This window comes from Daphnia magna, linkage group LG2 (assembly GCF_020631705.1).
Source record: "Daphnia magna isolate NIES linkage group LG2, ASM2063170v1.1, whole genome shotgun sequence".
Taxonomy (NCBI): Eukaryota; Metazoa; Arthropoda; class Branchiopoda; order Diplostraca; family Daphniidae; genus Daphnia; species Daphnia magna.
This window is the reverse complement of record NC_059183.1, coordinates 14,331,534-14,357,183: the sequence shown is the minus strand read 5'-3', so window position 1 is coordinate 14,357,183 and position 25,650 is coordinate 14,331,534. Positions and strand designations below refer to the sequence as shown.

At 41.9% G+C, this 25,650-nt stretch overlaps 5 protein-coding genes across 7 annotated transcripts; 3 read left to right on the top strand and 2 right to left on the bottom strand.

Moving 5' to 3' along the window:
- The first annotated feature begins 3,065 nt into the window (after positions 1–3,065).
- Positions 3,066–7,812, top strand: LOC116916665 (serine proteinase stubble). Its single transcript, XM_032921957.2, has 9 exons — positions 3,066–3,659; positions 3,844–3,914; positions 4,155–4,548; positions 4,851–5,216; positions 5,359–5,435; positions 5,515–5,615; positions 5,721–5,983; positions 6,066–6,214; positions 7,202–7,812. The coding sequence occupies exons 1-9, from the start codon at positions 3,536–3,538 to the stop codon at positions 7,376–7,378; spliced, it is 1,722 nt and encodes a 573-aa protein (XP_032777848.2). The 5' UTR covers positions 3,066–3,535; the 3' UTR covers positions 7,379–7,812.
- A 2,269-nt stretch (positions 7,813–10,081) lies between these two features.
- Positions 10,082–19,951, top strand: LOC116916639 (serine proteinase stubble). Of its 3 annotated transcripts, XM_032921920.2 has the most exons (9): positions 10,082–10,535; positions 12,260–12,435; positions 15,284–15,805; positions 16,193–16,849; positions 17,898–17,980; positions 18,058–18,158; positions 18,268–18,539; positions 18,645–18,799; positions 18,901–19,951. In XM_032921920.2, exons 2-9 carry the CDS (start codon positions 12,336–12,338, stop codon positions 19,057–19,059), a joined length of 2,049 nt encoding a protein of 682 aa, XP_032777811.2. In that variant the 5' UTR covers positions 10,082–10,535; positions 12,260–12,335; the 3' UTR covers positions 19,060–19,951. The 3 variants fall into 3 exon arrangements, with proteins under 3 accessions (XP_032777811.2, XP_032777809.2, XP_032777810.2); XM_032921918.2 differs by having other exon boundaries at positions 15,284–16,849; XM_032921919.2 differs by lacking the exons at positions 10,082–10,535; positions 12,260–12,435 and adding an exon at positions 13,282–13,602 and having other exon boundaries at positions 15,284–16,849.
- LOC116916698 (U4/U6 small nuclear ribonucleoprotein Prp31) lies at positions 19,869–22,794 on the bottom strand. The gene is made up of 8 exons (XM_032922019.2): positions 22,658–22,794; positions 22,294–22,571; positions 21,949–22,232; positions 21,711–21,880; positions 21,487–21,644; positions 21,137–21,427; positions 20,845–21,069; positions 19,869–20,191 (listed from the first exon to the last, which is right to left on the bottom strand). The coding sequence occupies exons 2-8, from the start codon at positions 22,546–22,548 to the stop codon at positions 20,051–20,053; spliced, it is 1,524 nt and encodes a 507-aa protein (XP_032777910.1). The 5' UTR covers positions 22,549–22,571; positions 22,658–22,794; the 3' UTR covers positions 19,869–20,050.
- Positions 22,795–22,898: 104 nt separating this feature from the next.
- On the top strand, positions 22,899–24,102 carry LOC116916771 (EKC/KEOPS complex subunit TP53RK). Its single transcript, XM_032922120.2, has 2 exons — positions 22,899–23,536; positions 23,601–24,102. Exons 1-2 carry the CDS (start codon positions 23,338–23,340, stop codon positions 24,065–24,067), a joined length of 666 nt encoding a protein of 221 aa, XP_032778011.1. The 5' UTR covers positions 22,899–23,337; the 3' UTR covers positions 24,068–24,102.
- Positions 24,094–25,572, bottom strand: LOC116916745 (dehydrogenase/reductase SDR family member 4). The gene is made up of 7 exons (XM_032922085.2): positions 25,361–25,572; positions 25,085–25,262; positions 24,949–25,026; positions 24,741–24,887; positions 24,538–24,672; positions 24,370–24,425; positions 24,094–24,307 (listed from the first exon to the last, which is right to left on the bottom strand). Exons 1-7 carry the CDS (start codon positions 25,483–25,485, stop codon positions 24,193–24,195), a joined length of 834 nt encoding a protein of 277 aa, XP_032777976.2. The 5' UTR covers positions 25,486–25,572; the 3' UTR covers positions 24,094–24,192.
- Positions 25,573–25,650: the final 78 nt, after the last annotated feature.

Here is a 25,650-nt window from a genome sequence, read left to right as displayed (position 1 = left end):
AGAAGCGAATAGAAAATAAAAATCCCCCTCCCCCATCCTTTAAAATAAAAAAAAATAAAAAAATCGAAGAAATAGAAAAAAGATGGAGAGAAATTACCTTTGGAACTCCCGTAGGCAATAAACTGACCGTGCAGACGGCAAAAGAACTAGGGCTTGACAAATCCTGTTGCTTTAGGTAATTCTCCACTTGACAAGAGCAGAGAAGAAAGTGATGTGTATTGGACGAATCAAAAAAAGAAAGAAAGAAAAAGAAAAGGGGGGGAGCTCTTGCGAGCCGGGCACGGAAACTTGCCTCTCAAATATTTGATGTATTGCTTCTCCACTCGTGTGGAAATATGGGGAAACGCAGGTAATGAACGAAAATACTTAAGCTGTATAGATATGGTATACATCTAATAAATACTTTCATTTCTATTCCAATTGAATATTTGTTGGAATTTTGAAATTCAAAAAGAAAAGAAAACAAATCACAAAGTTGGCAAACAAAATGTGAAGAGGCTCTCCCCGCGTTTGACATTCGAAGATGTTTAATAATCATTAAAGTTTTGGAAAAAATGGGGACGTGATGAAGGCTATATATATTATATATATCGTTGATTTTCATCTACGAAAATAAGGTCTTCTTATTATTAAGTTTGCCATTTGATGCCTTCTTTTTTTTTAAATGTCTTTTCCTTTTAATAAAAGAAAAGAAACTGGGCTTTTCCTTCTGTATATTTCTCTTTTGGCCCCGCTTGGCCCCGCTTGCCCCTGCATCCGTTTACGGTCTCTTTCACACGGAAGAGGACTGATGTCATCCCGCAATGTTATTACTTAGCGATTTGAGAAGCCCCCCCCCCCAAAAAAAAAAAATAAATAAATAAAAGATAAAATCCAATTCCCTTTAGACGTCCACTAATTAATTGGAAATCTCCTCTTCTTTTTTCTTCGCTTACAAATTCTGTTTGGTTTTATTTGCTCTTCATAATTCAAATGTTAATTTTCCCTTCTGTGTGTTTTTTTGTTTTTTTTTGTTTTTTTTACTCCTTTTGAAAATGTATGTTGCTGGCGAATGGCGTTCCAATAGCGGACGTGAAAGTGTAATCAAATATTCAAGTTCCGGCTCGACGATTTCTATATTTGATTTCGAATAGAACTCTCGCCGCCAATTTCCCTGTTTGACATTCAAACGAAATAAAACGGACGGCATTGGGTCAAACGCTCAACCAAGAATCAGTGTTAACCAGAAAAAGGGAAAACACGTGATTTTTGGCACACTTGATTACCGACAGACTTTCCAAAAAATGAACACACACACGAACGGGGGGAAAACCGAACATTCCTCCATTTCCGTTCAAACGTTCACTTTGAACGCGTTTCATTTCTTTCTTTTTCTTTTTAATTTTTACAATCCATTTCATATTGCAACACAACCATAAGAAATCAGATTTTTATTTATAACATTTTTTTTTAAATTTCACTTTCACCGACAATTAAGAAATCGTAGGCATTCAGTATATTAGACGCAACGTTCCGGAAATCTGCAAATAAGTGGCTGCTCTATAGCGTCGTCATTGGCGGATCGATCCTATACATATAAAAAAAAACAAAATCCGTTGATTTACGAGATGCAAAAATACACAGAAAACATCAAACAAACAGTGTGTATTTGACACACACAAAGCTGCTTGATGCTACATATATCGAGGAGCTTATACATAAAGTTTTCGTTGCATTTGTTCGTGTTTGACATGCCATCCGGCTCTCCGGATATATCCCCTGTTTTCCGCTTCCTTTCCTAATCGATACAAGCCCCCCCTCCTCGTTGCGTATATGTACAGGCCTCGCTATTATCCAACGTCCCGTTATGGCAAAGAGGAGAAAGGAAGACGCTTTCATCTTACCCCACTCCTTCCGTACGATATATATGTTAAGAGGCTCTCGTGTACATGTGCCCCGCCCCAACTGTCGTTTCATGTGTCACTCATCAAGGGTCCATTTTTTTCTCATCGTCAAACGAATCGAATGTATTTCGGATTGTATTAGTCCGCTTGTCGGTATGAGGAGAGCCCGCGAGCTGATTTCAATATTCTCACGTCAACGTGTGTCTGACCTGATTACGGCACCTCTCGGCGCAGCTGACCACCACCTTTTGTTTCTGAGGTGGACGATCAACACACGTAGCGTCTCCTAAGGCGCGAAATTTTGAACAAATAAATTCGTGGTGCCTGTGGGTTGTGGCTCTTAAATTGTTACAGTTTCTTTATTACACGGCTCGCATTTTTGTTCTGTTTTTTTCCTTTTTTCATCGCGTAATTACGGGAATGATGTTGTATCATTTTATTGGGCGTATGACTTTGCTCGTGTCGGCGAATGAGAGCAGAATTTCCCGTCTCACCTCGAACAGCGAGACTAACGAGCCCCCGATTCACGTTGTTCTCCCTCACCTGATGGTTGGATTATTACCATTTTTTTTCTCTCTCTTCCCCCCCTCCCGAACTACAAAGATGGGAGGTCTGCATTAAAGAGTACGCGGAGTACCCAATGCTTTACCTAATTGATTACATTTTGTTATCGATATTCATTTAAACAAAACATCGGTTTCCTCGTTGCGCACGCGACCGAAAACGGTAGGTCAACGGTAAGTTAAAGTTGTGCCATCGACATAGATGTCACCACTGTCTGTGTTTCTTGCCAACTTGCGAAGAACTGTCCTAAGTTTGTCGCAATCAAGTTGATGAAACCTTTCGTTGTTTCTTGCACACAAACTTAACAAGAAGAGAAAGCAAAGGAATCCAAATTAATGGACGAGGGGTTACAGCGAAGAGGTGCACCGAAGAACGGGCAAAAAGAGAGAGAGAAAGAAAGAAAAAGAGGAACGTTGGCCTCATTTTTCTACCGGGGCTGGTTATATAGCAGGTAGTATATTAAAGCTAGCAGTGTTTTCTTCGACCCAGTGAGAGAGAGAGTTTGCTGGAGAAAGCGTTGACCTCGTTACCAGATAGCTGCGGACCCGTTTTGTGTTTTTTTTCTTTCTTCTTCTTCTTCTTCTTCTTCATCTGTTGTGTTTTTCTTCTTCTTACTGGGCTACCCTCGGTAGAAGGGAGAAAATAAGAAATATATATATAAGAAAAAAAAAGGAAGTTTTGCGCTTATATACATTTTCACCTCCCCTCTTTCGTCGCTTATTCTTTTCTTTTTTGATCTCGTCATGTTTAGTCGACTCGGGAATTCCGGCCAGTGCGGGCGCTGCTAAAAGATTTTCTATCAAATTTCTTTTTTTTGATTTTTGGTCCTTTGATCTGAGACTGTTATCTTTTTTAGTGATTTGTTTTTTCTCACGTTGGCTTGTCGTTCTTAAACCAGCGGCCGTTGCTTGGACGTTTCCATTGTCGGCCACCGCAGCCACGCAGCGACATTTGCATGTCACCCAATCCTTGTGTTGTGTGTGTGTTTGAAAACAGTGCGACGTCCATCTTACGTCTTTAAGAGAACACACAATCAACGTACTGCATCGTTTTGGAAATTGTTAAGACAAAAAAACAAAAGAAACTCGATGGATTATAACGTGCGCTATTTGTACGGACCTACCGGCGTCCTCGTCAGCCTCGTTTTAGCCTCCATCCGCCAGCCGGTAGTCGTAGCTCGTTCTCAAGTTTATGTTGCTCCGTATGCCTCCGGTACGTGCCCAAATTTGTTCTTATTTTTTCAAAAAAAAAAAAATAAAAAATGTGTTTTTTCAACACCTCCGGCTTCGAATGGTAAGGGGGCCTGTGTGTAACTTGAAACTGATTAGATTTGGAGGGGGAAAACTGGACCTCAATTTTGATTTGATTTGATTTCATTTTTTACCTGACCATATAGGACGGGCGGGCCCATTCGAGGCTTGTTTGAATGTCACCAGTGGAGAAGAGGGTCGGTGCATGTTTGCTATGGTAATGTCGTTTTATTTTTTTAATTTTCTATTCTCTGCCCCTTTTCTACTTTGACGGATCAAAATGCAACACCTCCGCCAAGGGCGTTTGCTTGTCAACAATTGGATGACACGACTGCGCTTGTTGTTGTACCTCACGCTTTGAAAATAAAAAACATTAAACAATTCCACTTCAGCCAGTCACGTATTTATTGATTCAAAATTGTTTTTTTCCCGCTTTTTTTTTATTCACAATTTTCAGGATTGTTTCCGCGCCAGAGGACGTCACGTTGGCATCTGCACTAAAGGCTTTTACTTTGGCTCGTGTTGCTCGTTGCCGACCTATTCATCATCGACTGCCGATCCACCGCGTCCTCAACGGCCAGCGCCGCCGCCGCTGTCAGCCGTCCAATCTCCGGCCATGCCGCGGCCGCCGCCTGCGCTGCCGTTGACACCCGACAATTTGCCTCGGGTGCCAATCGTTTTGGAGAGCAACGATATCGACGGCCCCGCGGCATCGTCGCCATCTTTCGATCCGCTTGATTTGAGCTTTTGGCCCGACCTGCTGGCCAACATCTACGGCCTCAAGCCGCAGCCGATGGCATCGCACAAATTTCCCTATTCGACCTTTCACGCTCCGGCCATCAGCGCCAATGGTAATAACGATAGCGCAAGTAGTTGGGTGAAAGCGGACGTGAACGTAACGACATCGACGACTCCGTCCACCCGTAACGACGACTTTAAAGACGACTGTAACGACGACGATGACATTGAGCACGTCTACCACTACCACTGCCACCACTATCAGCTGTTAGTTGTCACGACTGTCATGTTATTCTTTATTTTTTAATTTTTTTTAAATTTATTTAATTCTATTTTTAATTCCCAAACAATGGGAGAGGGATTAAAGAAGTCGATTTGAGCTTGGCGCATAATTTGTTCTTTTGCTGTTTGACAGCGACGGAGAGCTCGTCTTCCATCGGGACGTCGACTACGATGGGATTGATGAAACCCAATGTCACCGTCATCTACGCCAACGCCACTGTTCCAGTCGAAAGCGAAACCCCCTGGGTAGTTCCTGTCGAGAGTTGGCTCGAGGAGGTGGTTGAAGAACACACGACATCGATCCCGACAACATCGTCGACCAGTCAGAGTCCCTCGTCAACGCCACTACCCAATGCAACGTCATCGACAACGACGTCGACACCGACGACTTTGCAAACTGTGGCCATTGTCGACGAACGTAACACCACGTTTGCTCTTTTGCCGTCGTCCGGTCCGGCCTCCTCATCCGGAATGCAACGCCATGGAAGCGTTGCAGCAGGTAAGAAAAAAAAAATCAAAGTTGCTCGTAGCGACCAAAAGATGGCGCGGACTGCTATTTTCACCTGTAATAATCATACTCTTCTTCTTTTTTTATTATTTATGTATCCATGTGTGTGTGTGTGTGTTAAAACGCTATCAAGTGTGTGGCAAGCCCGTCTACAGATGGCCAAAAATCATTTCGGGAGAGAATGCCCGGCTTGGGCAATGGCCGTGGCAGGTAAAACACACAAAAAAACACAAAAAACAAGCGTTTTTGAAGCTGAACAACTGAAATAACGTCGATAAAATTGTTGCAGGTGACGCTCCAAGAAAAGACGAGACGCGGTTATTTCCACAAATGTGGCGCTTCCCTTTTGTCCAAAGATTGGGTCATTACGGCAGCGCATTGTCTCAGCAAGTAAATTCTTTTCATCCTTTTTTAGTTTTAGTTTTGTTTAGTTTTCATTCAAAATATCGCATCGACGAATTCGTTCACTTTTCATTGCCGTTTCAATTGAATTAGCGTCCAGCCAGAAAGCCTGCTGGTCCGATTGGGCGGCATCGATTTCGCCAGCGTCGAAGACAAATGGATGGAGAGTCGTGTGCAGCTCTTCCCTCATCCGCAATTCAATATTCAAACGCAGCAGAACGATATTGCCTTACTGAAGCTACTCACGCCGCTCGTTGCATACCAATCGAGCATGTTGCCCATCTGCTTGCCGGACAAGGACATGGAATTCGATGGGGCCCAGTCTTTCGTCTCCGGATGGGGAAGACTTGGCGAAAGTAATTCTTGATTTTTTTCAAGACGTTACCATCAAAAGGGCAAAACGAATAACAATCGAATTTTGGGCTGATGAATTTTCAGAGAGTCCGATTTCGACACGGTTGCAGTACGTCGGCGTGCCCATCATTAACAACACGGAATGCCAGAAGATCTACCAACCGATTAATAAGCAAATTGACCGACAATCGATTTGCGCCGGTTATGCGGAAGGCCTCAAAGATTCGTGCGAAGTGAGTAACACTACACGTTACGTTATCCCTATAAAGAACCGTAATCCCTTTAGAGGACGAACAAAGAGGCGCAAGAGATGAAATCCATTCTTTTCCTAACCCATATGGCGCAGCGTTTCAGCTATTCAGAAAGAAAATAGAAGGCACTAGTGATAGTGACGGTCGTTTCCATTCTTGTTTGTTAACAATCGCCTTCCACAGCCGGCTGATTTTCACGACACATGCGATTCATTGTTGGTGCGCTGTGTGCGAGTTTGTTTCTATTCTTCACTCGGCTACGACTCTACACAGCATTAAGCTTCTTGTTTCTTTCCTGGTAATTAGCAACTGTCGTTCCGTCTTCGCGTCCAAATGGCCCGCATGTTTAACGAGCCGGTCCGTTTTTTTCGGGATTTCCTTTTCGTTTTGTGCGCGTTTTTTTCTTTTTTTTTTTTTAAAGGGCAACGAAGCTCTTTGGCCTTGATACGCCAAACGCGTGAGCCACAAAGATAAAGAGATTTTGGTTTACCTGCTCGACCTTGTCACGAATGACATCCACCCGTTCCCTGACCTTTGGTTTTTGTTTGATGTTCTTCGCTCTGCAAATTTAAGCGCGAAGGAGAAATTCTTTGTTTTTGGGGTTTTTTCTGTTTCTTATTCCATTTTACCCCGTTTAAAAACGACCGTAGCATCAACACGGCGGTTATACCACACACACACACACACAGAGAGAGCGAGTTGATTGTTGCACGGAGAAACATAGACGCGTTAATGACATTGTCAACCTTGAAAAGAAATAAACGGAGCAATTGGTGAGGGACGGTGTTGAGCAAGGGCTTTTTCTCACGTTTATTCCGCCACAAGTCATAAGGTTTTTTTTTATTTTTTTAAAACAAGAAATGAGGAAACATCACGTCACGATCTTCTTCAATTTTATTTTTAAAATTGAAACTTCTCCATTCAATCTAATCATTTTCTTTGTTTTGTTTTGTTTTAAATGGCACATAGGGCGACAGTGGAGGACCGATGATGGTCCACAGACGCGGACGCTGGGTGCTGGCCGGTGTCATTTCGTGGGGCGTCGGTTGTGCCCGTCCCAATCAGCCGGGAGTGTCGACTCGCGTCACCGAATTTCTCGACTGGATCCAATCAACGCTGGACGCCGATTCGTTGCCCGTAACGTGAGCTGTTTTTTTGCAAACAAGAACGACAAGATCAAATCAAAGTATAATAGTAAGAGAACAAAAGAAAACCCTATCACAATGATACATAGGCTATATATATGTTAATGACGTCTTCAAATGTCGCTATATAATCGTCATCAGTTTCAATGCAATCTGCTCTTCTCGTCGGGATGGTGAAACGCTGCTATCTTCAACGTAATGTAACGCAAACGTTTGTGGCGTTATAGAGTTGCGGTACAACGTGAGTGTGTGCGTGTGCGTGTGTGGGTGTGTGCGTTGTTGTGTTTCGGAATGTTGTACATATATATACTGTAGTCGGTGGGACAAACGCGAGAATGAAACGTTAGACGTTTTCGGGGTGTCGGATGGATCTGATAATACATGAAATATACGAGAGAGAGAGAGACAGAGAGATAAACTGCCGTTATTGGAATATTTTTCATTGAAAACGTGATTTTATTTAAATTTTTTTTGTTGCTTCTTTTTCATCGAAATGTCGTCAACGGGATGGCCGAAATCCTCTGAGCTCTTCCATTGAAAATGACTTCTTTTCACCGAAAGCGACTTTGTCCCATTCGGACTATTTGAATTCGAACGGTATACCCGCCATTTTCAACTCGATTCGGCCAATCTCTTTTCATCTAACCGTTTTTTTTTTTCCTTTTTCTTTCCCCTTCTCTTTGAAATGAATAGCAGTATTATTATAAGTGGACACGACGTCTCCATCCTTTTGTTCAATGATGAACTTGAGCTACTTTAAATGCCATGCAAAGTCTATTTGAAGATCATTTTTAAAATTCCACCAGTTATACTATTACTAGCCCACCCCCCCCCTTTTTTTCAGATTATAACAAAGTCAACTAACTGTTCAATGTGAAAATATAACAAATAGCAGTTGGTGGGCTGAATAACGACGAGATGAAACGAGATGAACGTATTCAGCCACCATTGCCAACTGGCGCCGTGGGTACATAATAATCAACAGCTATTTATATGTGTGTGTTGTTTAGGGAAAAAAAAGAAAGAATAGCACGTGATATTAACGTTTTTCACGTAAAGTTTTCTCAAAACTGTGGCCAAATCGGGGCTCTCTTGCTGTCGCGTTTACAGCTTGAAAAAACGTAGTCTACGCTCGACCCGTTATTCTTTTAAAATTATGCAAAAAGAAATCCAATCAATCCATTTATGCCAGTCACACAGAAATCTCTTGCGGCAATAGCCTCGTGTTCCCAGCACCGGTTCATTCAAACTGTCATCGCCCATGTTTTTCTTTGTATTCTCGTCCGGCACAAATGAAAAGCAAACGACACTCGGACGATTGTCAAAATCTGATAGACAAAACCCGTAGATGGGGCGATGTGTTTTGGTGAATTGTCACTCGATGTACCGTTAAAACAATTGAGACAACGTAACCACATCAAGGAAGTGGCCCCTGCACTTGCGCTGTGTGTGACGGGCCAACGAATTTCACATTTTTCTTGTTGGAACGAAAAACCCTTTTCGAAATTGGACATTCAAATGGCGTTTCGGTTCGTTACGAAGGTGGGAAATCGTCATCGTTTAAAGCGATTTGCATATGGGAAATGTCGTTGTGCCTCTCTTGTTATAAGTCAGATTTAATTTCCTGCTTCCTGGTCGATATATATCTTTGGCCGGCCCTGCAGGCGTTTAGCTCAAATCAGACAGCAAAGGTTGTTTTTAATGAGATTTATTTTAAAACGTGAAGGCAAAACACGCCCGACAGATGGGCTGCGGATATAGCCTTAGCGCTCCAGCGAGTTCCACCAAAGTCCAGCCAAACAGCGAGCTGCACAACGGCCGCAAATTGAAGTCATTCTTACAGTCACAAACATCTCATTTAAAGCGGAAGATGATAACAGTCTTTTAGCATTTTTTTTTCGTACTTTATTGTGGCTAGGACGTGAATGGAAATTAAACACACGGAGACAAAATATTCAAAATTTATGATTAAAAAAAAATCAAAGAAGAGGAAGAAAAAAAAGGATAAATTCCTCTGCAAGGGTCGGCATCGTGTACGGAGTGCGGGCATTTAACTTGCGTCATGCCGGGCAAATGGATGACATCAGTTACCCGCCATTTGAATTTGACAGGTACGAAGTGGACATTTAAAAAAAAAATCTGCAAATCAAATGAATTGATTTTTCAATCGAAATGAATGAGGACATAATCAGCTCTTCCCAAACACAAAAGGATACGACCTAACCGCGTGATCGAGATTCCTTCCGCTTTTTCGCAACACAATGCCATTTTTTCCCCAGTTTATTTGTCTCTTTTCAAAGATCTTGTTTGCAGACAGCGAATTGAATTTTCCTTTTTTTGTTAGCATCAATTCGTTTCCGTCCCCTTTGGTGAATCGCGATTATGAGAGTTGCCTTTGCTTTGAAAAAAAAAAAAAAGCCGGTTCCGCACGGTTGCATTTTCTCCGCTCGCATTCCTCGAGAAGCGACGCCTCCCATCGCGAAAAGAGGAAGAGGTTTAAAAAAAAGGAAAATGGAGGAGAAAGAAAAAAAACGAATGAAAAGAAGAAGAAGAAGAGACAAATCGCTACCTGGGGCTTTTTTTTTTTGGATGGGGGGGCTTTGCCGATTCGTTGGAAGAAACTCCACCTGTCGGCCAGGTAAGAGCTCTACCTGGAATATCAGACTCTACCTCCTCGGTCCTTACATACTGGCAAGTGGACGAACCGCTTGGCTTTACCAGTCAGTGTCCAGCTACGGACCGGTGGAGACACGTTCTCTTCTACTTCTCTCCTTGTCACCCATTTTTGCCTCCTTTTTCTCCTTCCTCCTTGACACTTTGCAACCTGTTCTTCCACTTCCGGCTCTTGCCTGATTCTCGTCCGAATTTTCACTTGTCACTGGAAGCAGAAAGAGAAAATCGAAATAACCCCGGCCGCGGATGGATTGCCAGCCAATACAAAAGTGATCGAGCCAGTGGATACTTTGTTGGTCCGGCTCCTCTGATTGTCCTCTACTTGCTGAGAGAGCCGTGGTGTTGCCGGAAACGACCTGGTTGAACTTTGGTCACGCCAAAAAATAAAAATAAAAAAGAAAGAAAGAAGAAACAAGGGCCTGACCACCTGAAGAACTTGCATCACTACGCACACACGAGCTGGCCAGCGTGTCCAAAAATCCAGGGTGAGTGAACTCTGTCCAGTAGTACATAGCTTAGCATCGAAACACACACACACAGAGGCGGACGCCAGCTGCATGTGACTTTTCTTTTTCTTTCATATTTCGTGTGTTCCTTTTCATTTGTCTTTTATTTTACTGTCGTCGCTGATGGGGTGGACGCTCTGTTCGTCTTTATTTCAATGGCGTCGCTTCAATTCACGTTTAGAATGTTGTACACGTCCAGTGCCTTCGTCACCCATCTTCCTTCCGCTCTCCTTTGCTTTGCTTTTTTTCACGTAGACATTCCGGATAAGAGCAGCTTTCAGGCTCGATTCGCATTCAATGATCCGCGTAGTGCCGGACCATTGGCCAGTAAGTAAAAAAAAGTGAAGATTCCCCTTTCGTGTATTCACGAATTGATGAGAAAAAGACGAGGGCATAATTTAGCGAGGCCATTTTTTAAGAAAAGAAAATTGTACACTTTAAACTGTCAAAAGAAATAGAAAATGCACGTTGATTGTGGTTATGTTTTTGTCACGACGTTGCAACGTGAAAGATTAGGCACTTTGGTCACGGAAGAGGTGTGCACGCGTGGGCGTGTAGTGATTTGAACGAACCGAACAAAAGAGTGACCGCCAAAAAAAGACGAACGGATCATCATCGCGAATAGATTGCGCACATCATCCGTAAGGTATTGTAATCAGAATAGCCAAAGAAACGCACCACCATCGGTACACACAAACACGCGCACTTGAAAAAAAGCCACAACAATGTTTCAAGGTTGAGAACAAGCAAAGATGTTGGTTTTCATTTTTCAAAAGAAGCGTCGACGTCGTCTGTTGCCTTCTCAGATTTTTTGTTTTGTTAGTGGTGTGCATTTAAAATTAAAAAAAAAAAAGTTATGTTGTTGGTGTGTTTTTTTTTTTTGTTTTTTTGCGTGTGAAAACGGTGCGGACATCGACCGGGAGCGGGAGTAGTACCCTCCCGGACTCTGCCGCCTCCAGCTGTCCCTCTCTTTCTTCTTTCTTTCTTTTTTTGGACTGTCGTGATTTTTATTAGACTTTTTGCGTCCATTTTTTTCTTACGACACACTCACGTTTGACTCACAAGTCATTTGAAAGAAAAATGAGCGGCACGAATGTGAATGAAGAAAGTCGTATATACGAAATTCGAGCGTGAACATCGCTGACGGAGAGCTCGAAAATCCGGCTTTTAAAAAATAACAATCATCATCTAGCATTATTGTTCTATTTGTTTCATCAAGCGGGGAAGGGGATGAATGGCTAACGTTTTGTTCTTCTCGTATAATGAAGATGTGTCAACACGCTGCCAAAAAAGAAAAACGAACAAAACATTTTAAAAAACAAAAGGAACGACACGTTCTATGTACTGACCTCGTAGTCTTTTCTGTTCAAAACACACACACCAAAATCAAAAAACCCTGTCCAGGAACTGGATTTAAAAATGTGTGTGGGTTATTGCGTTATAGCTGACACATATATAGGAGCGTGAACGGGAGCCGGACGTGAGAGACGAAAGGGTTCCGTTGGTTATAAAATGAGTAAGGCCTTTTACAGCGTTGGTTACTCAAGTCAAATCTTTCATTCGGCAAAGTTGGCATACATTTTCACAAGTAAAAAAAACCAGTTTCTTTAAAAAAAAACAAAACACAAATCAATCAGCATATTCATCGTGAATTTTAAACTTATGAATTCATTTGGTTTGTTTTGTTTTTCTGTGTCATCCAGGAACAAACTTCAAGATCGCAACTCTACTACCCCTTCGTCCGAATAAGCCATTCGAACCGGTTTGAAATCACACACAATGATGGCGTCTGTGCGGTGGTGCGTTTTGGTGACAGTGACCCTGAATTGGCTCACGATCACGCCGTTGAACGCGGGGCCCGTATCAATCAACCCAGCAAGTAAGTCAGACCTTTGTCTTTCTCCTCGCCTTTACCGTAAAATGATCACGTATTTAGCTGACGGCGGAGACGGCCAAAACGATCGTGATGTGTAGTGTCAATCAAAAACAACAATGAGGTCTGCATTGAAAATTGCCGGGCCCTACGAATGAAAAGGCCGGCCGCAACATACCGTGTCCCGGTGTCGTGCAAACAATTGAGGACGACCTGGAAATGTCTGACTTCATTTTTCTTGTTTTGTTTTTCGGCCGTAATCAGTGCCGACTTATTCGGCTGTGAATTACAACAACACGGAAGAGACAAGAGAGAAACTCGATGAATGAGGACTTTTTTAAAAAATCAAAAAGGACAAACGCAATTTGAAAATGTAGACGTTACACAATTTCATACCGTCTACGGGTATGTAAAAGCCATAGATAATGACATGCTGTATCAAATGTATAGAGAGCTGCTGGTTCAATTGAGGTCATTGCAAACAAGAAAAGAAAAAAAGAAAAAGCCCCGAAGTGTATTCTTTCTTTTTCCCCGCTGACATTACGTGCGTGTGTGTGTGTGTTATGCTGAGCGTTCCAGAGCGGTATATACCATGCATAAAAATCTATTCAATGGCCACCCTCCCGCGTCGCACCGGTATTTTTTTTTTTCCAAAAATTCTAACGGTACATCCCTTTCTCTCTCCTTTATTTTTTTGTTTTTTGGGGATATGAACCCTAACTCCTTTTCGTTCTCTGTCGGGACGATATTCAACAGTTTGACAACTCTGGCGTTGCCCGGAAAAAAATGTTGATGGCCATTTTTAGTTTGGTTGAGAGTGACGACGTCACAGGGTCGTGAAGCAATGTCTTTATTTCGTCAAGTCGGATGTGTTAAGGTGAAAATAATCAACCGCTAAACGAGGCCGGAAGATGACGGTACTCTCTCTTGAAGCCATTTGAGAAACGTGTTTCTCTCATTATTATTCACGTGTTTATGGATGACTGGAGAGACAGAGAAAGAGAAAAAGGAAAGAAGATGTGTTGCAAGAATGCCCATACGTCGATGCCACAGCTGATAAGAACTAAAGACAATCTCGTGAGTGTACCGTTAGAACTTGGGCCGAAGTGGTTGGAGAAAGAAAACGTGACAACTGACAATTCATGCATGGTAAATGCCCTCCACCTAACACGAGTAGATGTTTCTTCTCATTTTCAAAGAATAATTAAAACTATCCATCCTTTGGTGCCACTGCAAAATTATTATGGTGGGTAATGATGATGGAGCGAAACATTATCCCTCATTTCAACCGACGCCTTTACGATGTCATTTTTCTTTCAATTTTCTTCCAGTTCACGCTAGTCCTCCATTTCACTTCCAATTACATGCCGATGCGAAAACTCGTCGTTATAGCGACTTGCACGTATTTTTCCCTTTGGATGTTTTTGACCTTCCACCTTGACTTTGCGTCTTGGAATTCCGGACTCCTGCGGCATCCGTATAAGAGAAAAGGGAAAAGTTCTTTCTTTCTTTTCGTTCAGATTCAGTTGCTGCTGTTGTTTTTGGCTTGTCTAGTCGATAAGACTTTAAAAAAACAAAACAAAAAATGATCCCCCCCATCTTTTTTTCTCTTTCGCCTCAAGTTGCGTTTGAAATGCCGTCTTCCTTTTATTTTATTTTTGCCCGGCAACCTGTGGGGAGAGACTGGATAGGCTGAGGTTATTGAACTTTGCGCTGTGTGTAGGCAAGACGTTTGATGAGAAGCGCGAGAATTTCTTTCTTTTTTCTTTCTTACCTGTCCCCATGTGGCTGTCGACCTTTACCTTTTCTCATTTCGAAAACTATTTTCATTTCACTTTTTTTTTTTATTTTGTTTTTTTTTTTCCGAGAAAACAAACTGGAACGTGCCAGCGAAATTCAGGTACCCTCGACATGTCCTGGGAAAAAGACGTTAACATTTTGTTTTGTTTTCCCTCCCTCCTTCTAAATAAAAATATTTCAACCGCATTTTTGATGTTTGTAAGTGGGAAGAACATTTTCCGTTTGGTTTTTTTAGCGATGACGACTAAAGAAGGGAAGGAGAACGAAACAATCAAGAAAAAAAAACGAAGAAGAACGAGGCGTTGCGGAAGAGAAAACAGACGGACATTTTGTTTCCCGCCGACTTCCGTGTGCCTGACGTAAATCGATGAAAAATCGAGGTCGGCCAAAATGGCGATGGGAAATTATGTAATGGCCGAGGAATCAAGGAAGTGAAAAGACTTCATTTTATCCGCAACTATTGCGTGATGCGGAGGCGATTGCAGCACGCGGCTGGAGCCGAATGACCGGTGACCAAGTGACCCACATGCCGCACCTCATTACGCATTCGATCAGTTGGCACGGCCAAAAAAAAAAAATGAGAGGTTTTTCGACTTGGATTCAATTATTCTTGTTTTCTGCGCACACATTTCGAAAATGGCCGTCGGCGAGTGGGCAATAAATGGAAAGAAAACGGTGAATCACCCGGCTTCAACGTCAAGTCTTTCAGAGCTGCGAGGGGAAAAAGAGGTTGATGTCGAAAGAAAGAAGGAGGGTCGAATAATTTAATGCCAACACACACACACACACACACACTGGGGAAAAACGGGAGGCAATGACCAAGTCAAGGCCAGTAGGAGGTCAAATAGGGAGACGGCCTTAACGGTACCTGACGATAACGTGCACTGGCCACACAAACACACACAGCCTCTTGAACGTGGAGAGAAAAAGGGCGTTACCCGATTTCTACGAATCGGCCGTTCCCACTTCGTTTCTATTTTCAAACCTTTTGATGATGATTCATCAACATGAAAATAATTGTTTGCTTCCTTTTTGGTTTGATTGTTTCAATTAGTTTCGCCGTTCGGCAGGAACATCCGACCAATCACCTGTAAATCTCGAACAGGACAACTGGGTACGTGCATGTTCGCTATGGATTGCACGCGCATGAATGGCCAGCATTTGGGCACGTGCATCGACCGGTTCTATTTCGGCTCGTGTTGCGCACCTTCGGATGCTGTGCCCTTCCATTCCACCACAACGACCGAAGCTTTCAACGGCGCAAACGATATCGGCTTCTCCACGTCGTCTCCGTTGGCACCTGCCTCGCCCTTGACGACCCTCCTCATGTCCGTCACGTCACAACATCCGAACGTTTTGAACGAGTTGACCTCGACGACGTCTACTGCCGCAATTCCGACGTTGGCCGTCACCGAGACTTCGTCTGCTCCGCTAACCATCGCGTCAACAAGCGGCCCATCATTGGCCGACATTTTGGCTTCCACGCCGCTGTCCACCCTCTTAGCGAACCTGTCCGTCCCGACGACAGAAGCAGCGCTGACGACGTTGCAAGCGTCCAGTTCACAACAGCCCATAGGTACAGATTTGCCATCCTCACCTGTTGCAGACCCTACCACTACTAGTACTACCATTACTACACCCGCAATAACCACGAGTGGTACAACTAGCGTTGTAGACACTACTGTCTCGACTTCCACACTCCCTGCTCCTACTACCACTGCGGAAATTAGCACTACTACCACCACCACCACCGCCTCACCCAGCACGACGGTGGTATCGTCTGCACCGTTGGCAGAGATCAATGTACAACCCGCCTTAATCCATTCAGCTGAATTAACAGCCGTCGGCAGCTCGTCGGCGTCGATGCCGGAAGAGTCTACTGCCACGGACACACCGCAAGGGCTCCAACAGGATGAATTCACTACTCTAGAACCTGTCACTGATTTGCCATCCACCTCGTTAGAGCCGGAGGTAGAGCCGGAGGTAGAACTCGCGGTGGAACCCGTTGTAGCCGAGACGGACATTCCGTCCTCCACCGAGGAATTGATCGAGTTAACCACCGTCGGTCTAGAAGAAGAGGCAGTGACCGATGTTGTACCGGATGTGACAGACCAAATCCCGGAAGACATTGTTACACTGTCCAGCGTTACCGTTGTGCCCGATCTCCCTGTTACGACAACGACCACAGCCGCTCCTCCCATGACGGAGTTGGTAACGAATCCGGGGACTCCCAGCGCTGCTCCAACTTCCGCCAGCAGTTCGTCCGTTCCGGACACTACGGTCGTGTCGATGACGACGGCCAGTCCGGCCGTTGAGCCGGAAACTATTGGCACTAGCACGACGGTTGCCAGTCAAACTGCCGAGACGATGACTAGCTCAGTGGTTAGCACTTCGGCGTCACCTGTAACGTTCGCGCCATCGAGCACAAACGTTGCGGAGGAACAATCGACGGCGGTGCCGGAAACTTCGGCCGCTTCGACTGAATCACCCGTTGTGGAAATCACGGCGGAACCCGTTTCTAAAGAGCCCACAACGACGACAGCTACCGTGTCGACGACCTTGGCCGAATTGAATGACACCGTCGAAGGGCCGACTGTTCAATTTCAAAATTACCGCGAAGGTTCGATTTTTTGTTTTTCAATTATTTCTGTCTCTATTTAAAATTTTTTTTGTTTTATTGTTGTTGAAGCGTTTGGCGTTCGTTAAGTCTCTCATTTTTGTTTTTTTCTTTATTTCCATTGATCGTTCACAGTCTCTTAAGGAGGGAATGAGGGGCATTTGCACCTGTTGCCGGTGTTTCGTTTAAATGGGAAAGATTCGGAATTCAAGAGAAAAAGGGACTTTTCTTTTTATTATTTTATTTCCAAGGTCTTTAAAATTCGGGTTTCTTTAAAAAGATAAGAAGTAAAAAGAGTAATGTTTAATTTGATGGATTTCTACTTGGCGACCGTTTTCTTTGTCTTATCTGTCTGTATAGCGCCGTCGGTCCTTTATCATCAAGTCAACCCCCTCCGTTTCTCATCCGCCTTCTTTTATTTTATTTTTTCCTTTCTTTCCATTACTTTCAAGTTCAATGTCATGGGAATGTCGTGATTGACTCCTTTGCTTGACTACAGAAATTCAAAAAGGGAAACGAACATCAATGAAAAGATGCCGGCCGCTGTACGTGTGCGTGTGTGTTAAAGCATATCGTTTACGGTCTTTGATCTCTGAAAGCGATTGATTCTAGAGCGAGGAAATGATGAATTTCTTTTGTTTCTTTTTAACTGAAGGGAAGCGAAAGTACCATCCATTTTTCAATGGTCCATTGACCTACTGGTAACATCGCCTTTTATCGGTTGCTAATTTCATTTGATAGCTTCCTATTTAGTTAGAACATTTCAGTTTTCTTTCTCCTTCACCCTACAAGGAAACACTTCCCTACACTTAGTTGCTATGTCGCACGATTGCCTATTAAAGCTGAATAGGCCACATATTTAATGGTAGACTTTCAACCACAATAGTTTTAGTAGTAGTCGACTATAAAATGATGTTATGGGGTGCACTTGATTCGATTGTAGCTGTACAGACAACAATATGTCGGTGTGTCTTCTTTTTATTTCTCGATTGCTATTAAAATCAGCTGTTTTATGCATGCGTCTTTTTCTCGGTACATCGATGTGGAACAGTTTGCGGCCGTCCTAAATACCAATACCCGTCTGCCAGGATCGTCGGCGGTACAACAACTCAGTACGGCCAGTGGCCGTGGCAAGTATGATGGCGCTTAAACGAGTCCAACTTTCTTTCGTTTGCGGTTTTAATTGATGGGTTTACGTGAAACATTCAAAGGTTTCGCTTCGTCAATGGAGGACGGCCACTTTCTTGCACAAGTGCGGCGCCGCTTTGCTGAACGAAAACTGGGCCATCACTGCGGCTCACTGCGTTGATAAGTAAGTATTATTTTTACAGCAATCAACAATCTAAAAAAAATGTAATCAATTTGTCTTTACGGTCCACTTGCATACACTTGAAACACATTCTTTTTTCGTCCCCCTACAGTGTTCAACCGGATGATTTGCTATTGAGGATGGGCGAGTACGACCTAGCTACCGACGAAGAAGAATACCCTTACATCGAACGCAAAGTGCAGATCGTCGCTTCGCATCCCCAGTTCGATTCACGCACTTTTGAATACGATCTCGCCCTGCTGCGTTTCTACGATCCGGTCCGATTCCAGCCCAATATTGTTCCCATTTGTTTACCGCCACCGAGTGAAGTCGATTTCGTTGGCAGAACAGCCTACGTCACCGGATGGGGACGTCTATACGAAGGTACGTTATTTCATGCCCTTCTCCCCATCCCAACCAAAAAGATTGGATAAGGACAAGACCAAAAAACGATTGTTCGGAGTTGAATTCATTTCTCTGTTTCTTTAGATGGACCTCTTCCATCAAAGATGCAGCAAGTTTCCGTGCCAGTCATCAATAACACCGATTGTGAGAGCATGTATCGACGAGCAGGCTACGTCGAGCACATCCCCAACATCTTCATCTGTGCTGGATACGCCGATGGAAAAAGAGATTCTTGCGAGGTACGGCTACTGCTCAAAGACACTTACTCTTTATACTTGAATGTAGAATGGTAACGAGAACGAACCCAATTTTTGCTGTTTTGTTTCCTCTAATCAAACAGGGTGACAGTGGTGGACCCATGGTCATTCAAGAGGAACAGTCTTGGGTGCTAGCAGGTGTCATTTCATGGGGGATTGGCTGTGCCGAGGCCAATCAACCCGGTGTCTACACCAGGATTAGCGAATTCCGTGACTGGATCGACAAAATTATTGTTTTCTAAATGTTAACTAATGAAGGGGAGGAAGACAAAATCAATGACCTTTGTTATCGCAACGTGCGTTTAAAGACAAAACAAAACTACAAAAAAAAGAAAAAAGAAAACGACAACAGCCAACGCTAACGCTAACTTCCCGTATTAGTTAAAAAAACAAAATTAATTCCGTCCAGCGAAAAGGTGAAGGAATCAAATGTGTGACACCAGTGATGGATCGAGCCAGATACATCCAAAACCGTTATGGCTGTTTCTCCCACTTTTTGTTTAAATTATCTGCTTTTCCAGCATTCCTTCCTGTTATTTATTTCAATTCTTTTATGTTCCAGTTTCGCTCTCAAACATTTTCCATCTTTTTTTTTTTGTTTTTGTTTCTCCTTATGCTGTTTTTTTTTTTAAAAGAGGGGCGTGGGGGCAGGATACGAAGGAAACCAGTAGAGGGAATAACAGGAATCAGGTTATGTTGTTTCTCCATCGTGACCAAACACACCAATTAAGGTAATCCCAAACCTGATCGACTCTGTCCACCTAACGTTCCCAAATGTATGTAAAAATGTAGCGAATAGTGCCTTTTTATATTTAAATTTCATCTGCTCATCTTCCTTATCAAATCCTTCATTTTCTTCTGTTTCAACTTCCCGATGCCTTATTAGTATTATTATTAAAACAAATGGTAATATTATTATGATGACCATGTGTCACGATGTGTACAGACCTCGCGTGTGATGTCAGACCACTGTACTACCCTTTTTGTTTTGTTTTTTACCTTCCTGAATGACGATGTATTTGTTTTGTTGACTATTTCGCAATCTTCGTAATTTTACTAGGAAGCATCATGGTGTATGAAATCTTTTCAAGTGCAATCAGAAAAATAAAATGAAAAAATCGTGTGCATGAAAAAGACAAAATAACGGGCCTGCTATTGTACAAACACCTCATCGCGAGAGAGTCAACAGGCGTTGCGATAGAACAGAAAATACAACATTACTTGTGATTCGTTCTACTTAGTCGAACTGCCACCAGGTAACGGCGTTGAGCTGACGTCTTTGACGTTGAAGAATGTACCCTGGTTTGAAAAGTACCGAATGTTGGCCTCACTAACTTTCTTTTCAGCTGCTTGCGGATTAACAATTTCAAGACCCTGGAACAATAAACAGACAAAAATGATGTCATGCGCAAAGTTGCGTACGTATTTTTTTTTTTTTTTTTTTTTTTTTTTTTTTTTTTTTTTTTTTTTTTTTTTTTTTTTTTTTTTTTTTTTTTTTTTTTTTTTTTTTTTTTTTTTCTTTTTTTTTTTTTTCCCTCTTTCCTTTTTCCCTTTTTTCCCCCCTTTTCCCCCTCCCTCTTTCTTCTTTTTTTCGTTCCTTTTTTTCCCGGGTTTCCGCCCTCCTTTTTTTTTTTTTTTTTTTTTTTTTTTTTTTTTTTTTTTTTTTTTTTTTTTTTTTTTTTTTTTTTTTTTTTTTTTAAAAATTTTTTTTTCTTTCACAATCTTTTCAATCCTTTTTTTTTCTTTTTTTTTTTTTTTATTATTTTTTTTTTTTTTTTTTTTTTTTTATTCTTTTTTTTCAATTCTTTTTTTTTTTTTTTTTTTTTTAAACAACAAATTTTTTTTTTTTTTTTTTCTTTTTTTTTTATTTTTTTTTTTTTTTTTTTTTTTTTTTTTTTTTTTTTTTTTTTTTTTTTTTTTTTTTAATATTATGTGGGGGGTTTTTTCTTTTTTAAACCCCCCTTTTTTTTAAAACCAAAAAGCCTTCAAGTGAATGGTGGTCGATAAAAGTAGGACAAATGGTGTACCTGGAGCGGAGTAAAAGCCACAGATGAAGCCGTACCGGCCACTTGGCGTTTGACGGTAGTAGCCCCTCCATACGCTTGCTGACGCTGTAGATTTCTTTGCAGGGCCTTCGAAATGCGTACTTTCGTCTTCTCATCAATGGTCGGGCCTCGTATGCGACCTGGTCCGCCTTTGCCCATCATGCCTCGGGTATAGCCCAAATCTTCTTGGTATGCGTCTTCTTCAATCTAAACACAAAAACAAGGTAATTTCGCATTCGAATTACGTGCAATAAAGAACAAGGAAGTGACACACTTCTCCGAACGTCATGCGGTTAGCTTGTTTTCGCATTTCCGTTTGGGCGTATTTCTCCTTCATTCGGCGGACACGTTTACCACCACGTTTCTTTCGAGGAGCTTCTAACGGGGCAGGCAAAGGCCTAATCGCCTTTACTGGTGGAGGCTCTTGAAGTCTGTCCAATTTACGTTCCACATCTTCACGAAAATTGCGCCCAATAGTCCCATCGCAACTTTCGTGGAACGCATCCACCCTGGCTGCTAGGGTACATTTCGAGGAAACTAAACGTGCTGCCTTACGTCTAAGATCCTGCAATTGAAACCAAAGTATTAGAGCAGCGATGTTGTGCCGCAAATAAGAAAATTTACTGGAGGTGTATCTTGCACGATTGGCGACTCAAAGATAAAACCCGTGTGGGGCAAGGTGGCTGTCTGAGAAAATCCAGATAAGGTACGCTTTTGGTTACCAAGTAATTGGATGTTACAGGCCGGCATTTTCGAAAGGGCCGTTAATCCACCAGCTACACCTGTAATGCAGAAAACCTTATGGTATGAAGATGTTCGTGTTCTGTAGATGAATAAGATCTCCCTACCCATCAACTTGGCAGCAATGGGTGCTCCAACTAGAATTGACAAGTTCGGTGCTATGAACGTCATGCGACTTTCCACGTAGGAATAGATTCTGGTTTTGCACTTATCTAGTTCCAAGGCAGTGTCACATGCTTCCATGATCCGACTCAGTTCTGCACCATCTAGAGGTTTCCTGCGTAATGGAAACACAAATAGAACAATATTCATTTCCCAATATGTCCCTTTAAAAAAACAACTTACCCTTGTGTTGTTGAGGCAGTCACTGATAAAACCATAATGGTTGCCTGAGTAAGGTGCTGCTGCAAAACAGCACTATGCTTAGCTTGACTAATTTCATTGCCAAGTTCCCTTACGGTGGTAATGTACTCAAGTGGGTTAATCACCAATGACTCCAACTCTGAAAATCTTTTTGCATACAAGTCTCTTACAAACTTGTGAATGGCAACTATGTCATTGTCAATTTCCACTGCCAAATTATTGGCTTCTACAATCAGTTGATATTCAGGATCTGCTTCAACAGGTCCCTAGGTATAAAATTAAAAAAGGTTAATGTTTATTCAATATTTATGTTGTTCACAAATTTACCTGAATATTCTCAGATGTACGATTCTGCCCACAGTATTTTTCAATTTCTTCCAGGATACTGACAAGCTGGGGTGAATTTCTTAATTTACAAACATCATCAAGAGTCAACTTTGCGACTGGTGGTACAAAGAATTCTTGCTTGATTTCCGTTTTTACTTCAACTGCTGAAGGCTCAGGAAGTTGCACCCCTAGATCCATGTGAGTGTCATCATCATCCATTTCCAAATCAGCAAGTAATTCGTCGGCCAACGACATTTTGGAGAGAAATTAGGGTATCCCTACAATAACAAATATGAAACAAGGTATTAGTACCATCGTTTGAAGGATGCTATTATCACATAAAAAATTTTAACAAGAAAATTACCGGTAAGAAGGCAAACTATGCGTACACAATACGTCAAAATCAAAATAGTCTGCCACAATTTGCTTGCTTGGCGCATAGGCCGCTAGATGGCCTATGGCTGTATTTTGAAAAACCGCCTGGATAAATCGTGTAGTCTGCTAGAAGGGTTGCTAAACCGGGAAATAAGGTTCTGCAAGGTGAACAGAAGTAAATTGCAAGCTGTGCAAGTGGTTCAGGTGCGGTGTCCCCACACCAAAAAGAATCAAGGATTACTCTATCCATTCCATGGTGTAAAGAACGCAATTATTTAAACTGAATTTGCCGAAAACGCTTTGATGGAGGACTGGAGAAGTCAAGCATAATTTGTCTTCGGTTCTCGGCTTCTCGCATGCGCATCCCTGGAAGAAAATTCTCTTTTAACCAACATAATTACTTTCGAGCGTGGATTAAGTAATTTCACGATTTTTATTTGAATGAATCAGTTGTGTATCTTAGCGTGGCAGTGTTTAACTTTTTATAGCGAGAAAATGAAAGACTGCCCCGCACAGTCACCCCGCACTGTATCCCACCAATTTTAGAGACCCAAATCCGAAACCCGCGTTTTACCTACCTTCACAGTTCACATTGTAGTTACGTCTGCTAGTATTAGCATGGGAGTTTTTAAGTAGCTTTACCGGCAAAACATTCAGAATTCTGCAAAGATGAATATGAAAGAGCAACCCTATGTTTTGATCAAACAGGGTTCTGAAGCAAAAATTTACAGTGGTTCTTTTCATGGAAAACCTTGCATCGTCAAAGAACGATTTCCAAAACGATACAGGCACCCTCATCTTGACCGGGAAATTTCAACCCAAAGACTTAAAAATGAAGTCCGCTCGCTTGTCCGTTGCCGCTTGGCAGGTAATCTTAACGTAATCATTATGCATTGGCTTCAAATTAAATCAGTTGGGTAAATACTAAATAGGTGTTCATGCTCCAACTGTGTACTGTGTCAATATGGAACTAAACCATATCATGATGGAACACATTGTTGATGGTGTGACTGTCAAAGATTACATCAAAGATCCTACATCAAAAAGCAATCTTGATAACTTGGCTTCAACTATTGGAGCAACAATTGGTCTTTTACATTCACAAAACATCATCCATGGGGATTTAACTACTTCTAATATGTTAATTAGAAGTGGAGATATTTCTAAGCTTACAATGATTGATTTTGGTCTGAGCTTTATTGACCATTCAGCTGAAGATAAGGGAGTTGACTTGTATGTTCTGGAGAGAGCCATGTTAAGCACACATCCTAATTCTGAACCTCTATTTGAAATCATCCTCAAGTCCTATTTGAAGACAAATAAGAAAGATGGTAAAGAAACCCTTAAAAAACTTGATGAAATTCGCCTCCGTGGTCGAAAGCGTTCGATGGCCGGTTGAATTCTTTAAATAAATACTTCCTTTCATACCCAGAACAATATCTTTTATTGGTACTATGATAAGTCTTCTATGATACAAAAATATTTGTACGCCAAATTATCGGCTCGAAGGTAACAATAAGTGATTTAAAGTCTAGACTGAGCTCCACCGGCGGCAATAATATTTTCTCCCGTTATAAAAGAAGCGTCGTCGGAGCACAAAAATGACGCCAACCCTCCCATATCTTCTGGTTGTCCAATCCTACAAAAAGTTCCTGAAACGTTAGACTTACCTCGTAATCTTATTTAAATGAACATTTTTACCTTTGAAGCGGTATGCCCTCAAGGACTTTGTTACGCACAGCATCGTTGTCTACCAACTACGCAACAACATTTTTAGTTACCAAAACACAGACAACCAAAGAAAATATTAAACAATTTAATAGCACCTAGCAATGGAAGAGGTAAATTAGAAATAAATTTTACTATTACCATTGAACTGAATTTTGTTTGAATGACACCAGGTGCAATACAGTTTACGCGGATGCCACTATGTCCTACTTCTTGTGCCAGAACCTTCGTTAAGCCTAGTAGTGCCGTTTTACTCACAGAATATGCACCTAGAGCCTTCAATGATTTAAATTTCGCGTAAGAGCTAGCACTGCAAATAATCAAACATGGAATAGAATACTTACCGAAAACGGTTGGAAGCCAGCAATTGAAGAAATAAAAATTATGGAGCCTCTTCCCCTTTTTTCCATATGTGGCACAGCAGATTTGGCAAGTAGAAAGGCTGTTTTGACATTAATATCAAAAATTTTATCCCAGGCATCCTCGGGGCACTTAGGAAATTATTGAAACTAATCATGTCAAACAAACACTAGAATTATTACTGGTTCTTACACTCAGCACTGGTCCAAAAACAGGATTTACTGCAGCATTACTTATCAAAATATCTAGTCCTCCAAATAGAGAAACAGTCTAAATAAATAGTATTAGACATTAAACTGGGTATCTAAAGTCAACCATTAAAAAATACTTGTTCAATCAGTTTTTCCCTATCTTCTTTTAAACCAACATGGCAAACCATTCCGGTTACAGATAACCCTTCCATTTTAAGTTTAGCAACAGCAGCGTCAACATTCTTCTGTTTTCTACTGCTAACAACAACTTGTGCTCCATCTGAAGCTAATCGCTTGGCGATCGCAAAGCCGATTCTTCAAAAATACAGAAACAAAAAAAACAACATTGATCACAACATTATCTACATTATCAATAGCAGTAAAACACAGTGTAAACAGCAATAGATTTGTACCCTTCTGTTGAAGCCGTTACTATTGCAATTCTGCCGTCTAATTTTTTTGCAGTAGAGCTCATTTTTGTAGCCGCTGTGGTGAAAAGGAAACGTCGAGATAGTATGCCAGCAGTTTTCAATATCATAACGATATCAGGTAGTAGCAAACTATCTAAACAAGTAAAACAACAAGTCTATCAATGACAGATGCTGTCAACTTGAAGTGGGAGGGGCTTATAGATCTTTTAGCTTTGGATGAACCAATCACAGCATAGCTTTTAGATTTGTGCTTTGTTAAAGCTAAAATACCT